The 10,003-nt window shown below is 55.3% G+C and overlaps 2 protein-coding genes across 2 annotated transcripts in view; both read right to left on the reverse strand.

Annotated features, from left to right (window-relative positions):
- Nucleotides 1-320: 320 nt before the first annotated feature.
- On the reverse strand, nt 321-2,657 carry LOC130583134 (immunoglobulin-binding protein 1-like; the record flags this gene model as incomplete). The annotated part of the gene is made up of 3 exons (XM_057382259.1): nt 2,443-2,657; nt 1,654-1,953; nt 321-516 (listed from the first exon to the last, which is right to left on the reverse strand). Coding segments are annotated over exons 1-3 (687 nt in total), but the record flags the coding sequence as incomplete, so codon positions are not given.
- A 3,780-nt stretch (nt 2,658-6,437) lies between these two features.
- Nucleotides 6,438-10,003, reverse strand: part of LOC130583135 (protein Wnt-11b-2-like) — a 10,043-nt gene continuing 6,477 nt past the window's right edge. Inside the window, exons 2-5 of the mRNA XM_057382261.1 lie at nt 9,777-9,997; nt 9,112-9,389; nt 8,164-8,456; nt 6,438-7,411 (exon numbers count right to left, since the gene is read on the reverse strand). Coding sequence (XP_057238244.1) covers nt 7,237-7,411; nt 8,164-8,456; nt 9,112-9,389; nt 9,777-9,997 — 967 coding nt within the window. The 3' untranslated portion in view covers nt 6,438-7,236. The remainder of the gene's footprint in view (nt 7,412-8,163; nt 8,457-9,111; nt 9,390-9,776; nt 9,998-10,003) is intronic.

The following is a 10,003-nucleotide window of genomic DNA, read 5'->3' on the forward strand; positions in this document are numbered from 1 at the left end:
ATCTCTAATTTCCAAATTCAAGTGTTCTGCAGAATTTGGGATCTGCAGAACCCAGGAAAAGCTTTTGCACAGCCCAGCTCAGCTCTGATATTCCAAACTTCAGCATTCCACAGGCTGGGATTGCTAGCAATGCGAGGCAGCAGAGCCCACACAAAACTCAGAATTCAGAATGAAGCAAACCCCATCAGCTCATGCTGTGACCAAGCTCAATTCTAACCGGGAAAACACAGAATAAAACCCCAACTCTGCCAATGAATTCCTCTGGGATTCACCCCCCCATGCCCATCCCACAGCACCCAGATCCCAGGACAGCTCCTCACCTGCCGGGCTGCATCCCTGCTCCTGAGGATCACCAGCTCCTGGTCGATGCTGTCAATCTCCTCCAGGCTGGTGCCGATCCATTTCTGGATCTGGAGGATGTAAAACTCCCGGATCTGCTCCTCATCTGCTGTCCCGCTCTCCACAGAGCTGCTCATGGAGGCCAATTTGTTCTCCAGCTCCTTCTTCTGTTTGTATCTGGCTCAAACACAGCAAAAATCAGATCATGGAATTATTTTTCTCCAGCCCAGCCCAGCCCTGGTTGTCTTTACCACCCTTTCTAAGAGGTTCAGCACAATTTCATGCAGGTTGTGCTGGTTCCTGTTGGAATTTCAGCTTCTCCTGTCTGTTAAAAGCAGGTGTCAGATGAAATTAAATTCGATTTTATTCTTTTCCTAAACATTGAGGAATTCTTGGAAATTATGAAGCCTTCCTGGTAAAATAAGAAAGGCTGGAAACATCAGGCTCCTGGAGAAAGTAGGACTGAGAAACTCAACTGGTTTGAGTTCATTCCATGTCACACAAACAGAATAAAACACTTTTCCAGCTTCTATCTCAGGTGGTTTTGGGTGTGCAGGTGTTTTTTTAAATATAATTTTGGCTTTTTGGAGTTTTTGACCTATTCAGGAATTAGTTATTAAAGGGAAAAACTCCCTATATAATAATCTTCCATGGTAAATTTATTTTTACTTTCTCAGGAATTAGTTATTAAAGGGGAAGCTACTCCTATAAAACACTTCCAAATGAAATCCTTGTGTTCCCCCTTCCCTCAGTTTTTGTCACCTGAACAATGAGCAATAAGAACCAAGAAATTTTTGGGAGCTGAGAGGACAAGGAGCATAAAAGAGTAACTCTAAAATAGAAACCTTTCCCAATTAGAATATAATTCATATTTTGCTCTCTGGTTTTCTATCCAATTTAAGCAGGTCCAGCCTAATGTGGGCCTTTTAGTCCTGCTACAACGAGTAACTCAGTGGCCAAAATCCCAACCAAAGCACCTCTTTTTCAAACTCTAATGAGCCCAGTAGTAGGAAACTTCCAGTTTGGAAGTTTTTATGCGGTCAGCAATGATTAAAGAACTAATGATAAGGTTATTAAAGAGCTAATTATAAGTTTTTGAGCAGTTTTTTCTCAGAGACCAAAAACTGGAGACACAAATGCCCCACCCCAGCCCAACCCACTACATAATGGGCTGCACCTCTTCAAATGAGCATTTTATAATCAAACCATTCCAATGCCCAGGGAAGCTCTTCCCTGTCCAACCCTGCACTGCCTGAGCCTCCTGCTCCTCCCAGACTCACTCCCAAAGCCCTTCCCAGTGCACACAGAGCCCACCTTTCAATTTTGGCTGTCCTGCTCATGGCCATGGCCATCAGGTTGGGCTGGGCAGGGTCGCGGGGGGTCGGGGGGGCCCCAGCTCCCTCCTCGCTGGAGGTGCTGGGGGGCAGCTGGAAAGATCCCAGCCCGTAGTTCCTGCAGAGCTTGAGGAAGCGCAGGAAATGCTCCCGGGCGGTCTCCAGGTGCTCCATTCTCCTGCTCAGGTCCACCTGTTTCAGCGTCAGGGCACCCAGCAGTGCCGGCAGCAGCATAAATTTCAGATCGGCCGAGGCGACTTCCTCCAGTTCTTCATTCTCACTGTAAGGGAGAGACCGGGGAGTCCAGGAAAAGAAATGGGATGGGAAAGGGGTCGGAGTCACCTTGTAAGGGGCGGCTGAGGGAGCTGGAGGGGCTCAGCCTGGAGAAAATAAGGCTCTGGGGGGACCTTGTGGCTCTGCACAATTCCCTGACAGGAGAGGGCAGCCGAGGGGTCGGGCTCTGCTCCCAGGGAACAAGAGCGAGGGGAGATTCAGGTTGGACATCGGGAGGATTTTCTCCATGGAAAGGGTGGTCAGACATCGGGAGGGGATGCCCAGGGAGGTTTGGAGTGCCCATCCCTGGAGGTGTCCAAGGAAAGACTGGACGTGACACTCAGTACTCTGGGTTGGATCAGTCACAAGTTGGACTCGATGGTGTTGGGGATCTTTTCCAACCCCAGTGATTCCGAGATTCTGTCCCGTTCTCGCTCCACCTCTGCCCTGCCCGGGGACCCTTCCTGTCCCCCTCCGACGAGTCCCCAGCGCTCACCTGAACAGCTCCAGCTGCGCCACCATGGCCGCCGCCCGCCGCAGCGCGTCCAGCGCCTGCCGCACCTTCTCCTGCACGGCCGGGGCTCCGGAGGACGGCTCGGTGCTGGCCTCCAGCTCGTCCCAGAGCCGCCGTCCCAACGCCAGCAGCTCCGCCAGCCGGGGGCCGTCCGCGCCCGCCTCCGCCATCATGGGCCGGGAACGGCTCCACCGCCACTTCCGGCGCGTTCCGGAGCGACCGTACCCGCCCCGACCGCCATCTTGGGGAGGTCATTGCCATAGCCACAGCATGCGGCGCCATCTGGGGAAGGTCACCGTAACTGACACTGGGTGCCATCTTGAGGAGGTCGCTGCTATGGCAACAACGGGCGCCGTCTCGGGGAGGGCACCGGCACCGCCGGCACCGCCATGTTGGTGAGGGCAGGCTGAGGGGCAGCGGCCCCGGTGGGTGCTGTGATGGCCCCGGTGGGTGCCGTGATAGCCCCGCGGCCGTGGAGTCCCCGGAACCCCGCGGCGGGTGGGCACAGCGGGCAAGCGCGGCTCGGCGGGGCCGGGGGCACTCACAGACCCCCAGTGCGCCCACACTTTTCCCTGCCAGGTCCTGCCTGGCGCACCGGCCTGCACAGGTCCTGGCAGGGAGCGCTGTGATGGAGTCTGGGGAACTGGGGAAAAATGAGGATAATTGGATAAATTGGAAGACAACATCCATTTCCTCCCTGCATAAAAGGGGTACACAGTGGGGATCCTTGACAGTGAAGTTCTGGATGTCAATAAACATCAATTTATTTGTTTCAGCACAGCACCTTCCCATTCTCTTCTCTATTCTTTCTACAGTACAGATGGGACATGCATCTTTCTCCTTTCTTTTTAATTCATGTCACTCCTAGAATATCTAAAATTCAACCAGCCTCAGGCAGGTTAGGGTTAAATCTATGCTTTTAGGAACAGGTTATTTCCCTTAGAAACACAGGTGAGTGACCTGGCTGTCAGCAAAGTATGGATGTAGTAACTCTACTACTGATCATTACTCCTGAGTAATTCAGCCTTTGAAGATGACTCAGTTTACAATTTATTCTGTTTGTTTCCTTCATGCCTGTGCCAGATTGTGCAATAAATCATTATTCACGGAGCCCCAGGAGTGCTGTGGGTGCTCAGAACCTGTCTGGCTCCAAGTCTGGGCTGATGGGATGAACTCCAGAGTGTTCAGGGCCACCTCAGTGTCTGCCCTGTGGAGGAGAGAGTCTGGAGGCTCCCTCCCCTCTGGAATGTGTGCCCAGCCTGGGAGAAGGTAAATCCTTCCATGTGAGGCTGGGGAGGCTCTGGAATGGAATTCCCAGAGAAGCTGTGGCTGCCCCATCCCTGGGAGTGTCCAAGGCCAGGTTGGACAGGGCTTAGAGCACCCTGGGATAGGGGAAGGTGACCCTGCCCATGGCAGGGAACGGAACAAGATGGGCTTTAAAGTCCCCAAACCATCCCAGGATTCCATGATCCCAAGGGATGGAGAGCTGCTCCCCCTCTGAACCCCCCACAACCCCTGCCAGACCTGACCTTCCAGTGACACCCAAAATCCCTCAGGCTGCCACTGGTTCCCCCTGAGGTCTTATGGCTCTTACTCACCCTGTTTGTCCCTGTCCCTCGGCTGAAGATCCCCACACGGACAATCCCTGTCTTTGTTTGTCATCCTCAGAGCACCACGATGCTGCTGAACACCCCGGGAATAAAGGAGAACAGAGAGGGAAGGGTTTTTCCTTAAATACCGGCCCTTACTCATGTGTGTGTCGCGTGGTGTGATGGGGCACGGACCAACCATCCCAAAGGTCACAGCAACATCCCCCAAATATTCCCAGAAGCGCAATATGGACGGGGCTTGGAGCAACCTGGGCTCATGGGAGGTTCCCTACCCGTACCAGGGGGTGGAACTGGATGAGATTTAAGGTCCCTCCAACCCAAATAATTCCAGGATTTCCCGATTCTGTGAGATGTTGATCCACAGCTGAGCCCCAGAATGGCTTTTCTCCTCCTTCTGGCTCAGCCCTGTGAGCAGCACAAAGAAAAAACCAGGTGCAGGTCCTGACCCACATTCCAGTGGGAGCTGCAATCCTGGGCTGTGCAGAAGAAATATCCCAAAATATCAATAGTTAATTACCCACAGGTTGTTGCCCTTGCTCAGATTGTTCTCCTGGAATGAGTTACGCAGAGTCCCGCAATGAATAAGGAAATAAAAATAAATAAGTCAGTGTTTTAACAGCAAAATCAAAAGAATCCATGAAAATAACTGACTTTGCTGCACAAGTTTGACCAGCAACAAATAATCGCGTTCACGCTGACATTACTCCCTTAAAACCTAAATCCCTTTAAAAATTCCCGCTGCATCCCCTGGCCCCCTGTTCCTGGGAGATGCTGCCAGCCCTGCAGGTCTCACATCCCCGCTAATTCCAGGTGTGGGTCCGGATTCCCGCAGCTCCCACCGAGAGCGTTGTCACCGAGCTGTCACCCCCTGCCAGCCTGACCCTTTGCACTCTCCAGCTAATTCCAGCGCTTTCCCGTTTCCCGGCTGCAGGGTGACCCCTCCAGCCTTTTCCCAGCTCTTCCCTGTCGGGCTTGGAGTCAAGGAGGGAGAGGAGGGGTGGGTTCTGCATATTCAGCACTTGACCCTGCCTTTTCCCAGGCAGAAATTCCAACGGGACCTCTCTAGGAGGGATTCCGACAGCTCCCCTGGGCATTCCTTGCTATTGTGGCTCCTCTCCTCTCCCCCAGGCGATGTGTGTTTGTAGTTACCAAATGCAAATCACATTTCCCACCCTCCTGGCTGGAGTTCTCACTCCACAAGATCCTTCCCGTTTTGGTTTTTTGGGGTTTTTTTTTCCCTCTCACCAGCTCGTTTTGCAATGCTCGGAGTTCGCAGCCCCTCCCGATGTCACCTCCCTGTGATCTGGGATGGAGAAAAGGCATTGAAGCAATGCTAATTAAATACCTGCATCCCTCCGGACACAGAAACTGTGGCTGTTTTGCAGCTGAAACTCCTTTTTCTGAGGAATGCCGGGCACTGACCCCTAATTGCATTTTAAAAGGAAAACTCGAGACAACTTTTGTCCTTGGGCAGCCGCGGTTTTCCAGGCGCTCCGGGAAGGGAGGTGGCAGCAGGCAGAGTCTGTCAATGGCACATTAACAGCTGATAACCAGGGGTAACTCACTCCTGGCGCTCCCCGAACTCGGGATCCTCTCGAGTCACCCCCCAATCCTTCCCTGCTCGCACAGAAACCTGGAGCACATTAAGGGGAGGGGATGTTTTACAAGGAAAGCTCGTGAATTGATTCCGTGAGCCAGCAGAGACCGTTAAAAATGATGGAATGGATGTGGAGATGAGTAATCGTCCAGCTGGGCTCGGGCTGAGCGCGGCCAACTCCAATCAATGGGAACCAAAAATAAAGCGGAGCTGCTGGAGCCTCCAGGCAGGAATCCACCCTGGAGGATTCCCATCCCATTTACCTGTCCTCCTGGAGTCTCTCCAGCACCTTTGGACTCACCCTTTCTCTCCAGAGGCTGCACAAGCAGGAATCTCATCCCATCCAAGGATTTGGACAGATTCTGCTCTAAGGGAAATGTGGGAGCCCTCATCCCTGGCTCCCAACCCCTTGCTGTTCACACACAACCTTGGCTAGCCCAGCCCACATTCCCAAGGATCAGAAAATAACTCTGGACTGCTGCACTTTCCAGCACCAGCCCTGAATCCCAGGCAGCCAGTTCCCAGGCAGCTGGAGACCTGAGGAAGCAGGGGATAAAACTGGAGCTGAGGCTTGCAGGGGTCTGTAATTTAAGGCAAATCTGAGCCTGTGAGAAGCAGAAAGAGTTAAAAGCGAGCTGGTGCTCAGCTACATGTAAGGAAAAGTGGTGGGCTTTATGGGGTCCGGGCTTTCCTTTCAGCCTCTCCTTCTTCAGGAGCAGCTGGGAGGGAGATGAAGAAAAGATTGTCGTAGAAAACAAGGCACAGGGAGTTATAACATGTTTATTTTAAACACACACACCAGAATACAGGGACTACAGAGACTAAAGGTTCTTTCTTGCTTCCCCAAGGCCCTGTAATTGTGTCCCCCTCTCCAGGCCAGAATTCCAACACACCTGGTCCCGAGGGGTGGAAGGAATGGGCTGAAGGTGTCAGTGGGCCAAAAGAAGGGGCAGGAAGGACAAACCATGAAGATTCCATGTGTTGAGTGGGCTCCCACCTCCAAAACGAGGACAGAAGCTACAGTGATGCCATGGCTGAGGTGTGTTTTTGCCCAGTTTTGGCAGCCCCCAGGCCCTCTCCTGTCCCTGGTGTCTCTGCCCTCATCAGCACCATCTCCATGCATCTCCCTTGGGATGCTGCAAATGCCACTGGAGCAGGGTTTTCCCCTGAGGAGGAACACCCAGCAGAATCCCATTCCCAAAGGAGCTGCCCATGACCCCCTCACCCGTAGCAGCTTTCCATCCCTGCAACCTTCTCCCTGTGGATAACTCTACCCCCTCCCATCCATCACTCCTGCTGTCAGAATCCTCCTGCAAAGGCACAATGGCAGCCCAGGGTCCCCATTCCCCTGGAGAAAGGAACTTGTGCAATGATCAGTGGCTTTTCCCAGCTGGAGGCAGAGGGCTGACCACTGACCAGAGCTCTGGGCTGGAAGGGACTGGATTCCCCAAATCCCTCAGTTTGAGTTTTCCATGCGAGGCCAGGCTTCCTGCACAGCCTCCTCCTTGCTGGGAGCATCCCTTGGGATGGGCTCCCGCTGTCCAGCCATGCCTGGACAAACTCTGCTCCTCATTTGCAGACGTGTCTGTCCAGGCTGCGCCGGCAGCGCCTGCACACCACGGAGCAGCACCAGCGGTAGCGGCAGTGGCAGCGCTCCTGCACCTCCTCCGTGTAGGTGTTGTAGCCACGGCCACAGCACAGCAGGTCACAGCTGTCACTGCCCACGGAGTTCCTGTTGCACGGCCTGGGGACAGAGGTGGCAACCTGGGGACCCTGGGCTCTCCCAGAGCTGGTGTGCCCAGAGCAGGAGGCAGCAGGATCATGGAATCGTGGAAGGGTTGGGTTGGAAGGGACCCTAAAGATCATCCAGTGCCACTTCCTGCCATGAGCAGGGACATTTTCTCCTATCCCAGGGTTCTCCAAACCCTGTCCAGCCTGGCCTTGGGCACTCCCAGGGATCCAGGAGCAGCCACAGCTTCTCTGGGCACCCTGTGCCAGGGCCTCCCCACCCTCACAGGGAAGAATTCCTTCCCAATATCCCATCTAAATCAACCTCTCTCCCTTTAATGCCATTCCCCCTTGTCCTGTCCCTCCATCCCTTGTCCCCAGTCCCTCTTCAGCTCTCTTGGAGCCCCTTTAGGTACGGGAAGGGGCTCTGGAGTCTCCCTGGAGCCTTCTCTTCTCCAGGTGAGCACCCCCAACTCTCTCTATCAGAGAGGGGCAGAGTGGCTCCCCTCGGAGCAGCTCCACGTCCTCCTCTGGATTTGTCCCAACAAGTCCATGTCTGCCTTGTGTTGGGGGCCTCAAACCCAGACCCAGCACTGCAGGTAGGGTCTCACAAGGCAGGGATTCTGGGATTCAGGGATTTGGGGATTCAGGGATTTGAGGATTCAGGGCTCTGCTGTAAGCTCACCCCAGCCCATGCACACCAGTTCCCTGGGACACTCAAACCAGCAGTACAGGCACTCCTGGAATCAAAGGCTGAGCTCTTCTTACCTGTCCTGTGTCCCCAGAGAGCCCAGCTGGGGGTTTGGGGTGCAATAGTCGGGAGAGTTGATGAGATAAACCAGATCCATCTCTGTCACAGGCCTGGCATCCCCTTCCTTGGGGATCAGCTGCTTCCTGGGCCCCACGAGCCGGTGGGTCACCCTGAGGGCTGCCAGGTACCTGGATTTGAGGTCAGAGGCAATTTCCCCCAGGTCTGGCAGCCCCTTCCAGCAGGTCCTCACTGAGCAGGAGCCTGAAACTCCGTGGCATTTACACCTGGTATCCAGGGAGTCACGGAGCACCTGCAGAGCACAGGGAAAAGGTGAGATTGTTCCCCCTCAGAGTGACTCCCCAGGACACCCATGGGATGTTCCATGGGATGAAAGAGCTCAGAGCTGAAATAACAGGGCAATCAGGGCTCAGCCCTGCTCCAATCCCATCTAATAGGAACCTGATCCTTAGGGAACTTCCCACCGGAGCTGGCAGCAGGGCTGGAGGCTTCCCAAACCTCACCTGGGGAACAAGGGATGGAAGAACAAGGACCAGATGGGCTGGGGAGCCCAACTGGAATGGGGCAGGGTTGTTCCAGTGAGGAGGGTGGAAAGAAGCACTGGGAGTACTGGTGTGAAATGTCAGAATAGGTCAAGCTGAACTTGGGAAGGGTGTGGGATGCTTGGGGAGGGGGGCAGCAGTGGGAGGTGTCTGCAAACACACTTTTTAACCATTTAGTTGCCTCCCGATGTTCAGGACCTCCCAAAAACCTGGCTGGAGTCTGCTGCCTTAAATCAGGCCCCTCTGCCCCTGTCTGTCCCGGGGAGCTCGGAGCCACCGTGTCACCCCTGGACAGCCCTGGGGGGGCTCAGCCTCACTGTGTGACCCACTGCAGCGTCCCGGGGGGCTCACACACCCCATCCCAGACCGCGCTGGGCTCCATACCCCCATCCCCACCGTACCCACCGCCCGCCCCACGGCTCCGTTGTGCCGGTTCACGGCGCGGAGCCCCGGCGTGGCCCCGGGGGCGGCTCGGGCGGAGCCGTCGGTGAAAGCGGCTCCGAGCTGGAGGCCGTGGCTCAGGTTGTCGCCGCAGCCGCCCCATCGGGAGCCGGTTTCGGGGGGCTCGGCGGGGCCGGGGCCGCAGGAGCAGAGCGGGAGCTCTCCGGAGGMGCAGGAGCGGGCGATGCCCTGGGCCACCGCCGCCGCTGCCAGGGCGTGCACGAAGGCGGCTTCCCGTGTTCCTGCGGAGAAAACAGGGATTTGTGCTTCCTGCCCGCCCGGCCAGGCTCTCCTCTCAAGCAGCTCACAGTGCAAGGAGTTTCTTTATTTAATTTATTTAAACCCAAGCTTTCTCAATTTTTTAAAATTTTTAACCTTCGCCCCACCTCATATTGCACTGCCCGTATCCAGCCTGTATTCCCACCCCTTCCCCCTGTTTTTTTCCAAGACTCTGGCAGCTGTTTGAAATGGAAGTTACAGTCTGTCACCTCCCCCAGGTGGATGCTGCACAGGATTAACACGGTGTAAAGGCAGGATATTCACTCCGAAACAGAAATCCGAGGCAGAACCTCTCCTTCCAGCCCGGAATGCCGCTGGGGAAGAGCGGGAGCGGGAGGAGCATCCCTTACCTGTGAGCAGCTCGGGGCCGAAGCTGGGGGCTCGCTGGATGGAGGAGCAGTTCCACCTCATGTCCGCAAAGCTCTGCTGGCACAGGGCCAGGGTCCGGCGGGCAGCCCGGACAACGCTGGGCATCACCTCCAGGTTCCGGCGGCACAGCTGGACCTGCTCGGGCACCAGCAGCCGGCAGTGCTGGCTCTCGTTCCACGCCACCCCGCTGCCCGCCAGCCCGCTGTGG

Source organism: Malurus melanocephalus, unplaced genomic scaffold (genome assembly GCF_030028575.1).
Source record: "Malurus melanocephalus ecotype Western Australia unplaced genomic scaffold, MMel_1.1 scaffold_560, whole genome shotgun sequence".
Taxonomy (NCBI): Eukaryota; Metazoa; Chordata; class Aves; order Passeriformes; family Maluridae; genus Malurus; species Malurus melanocephalus.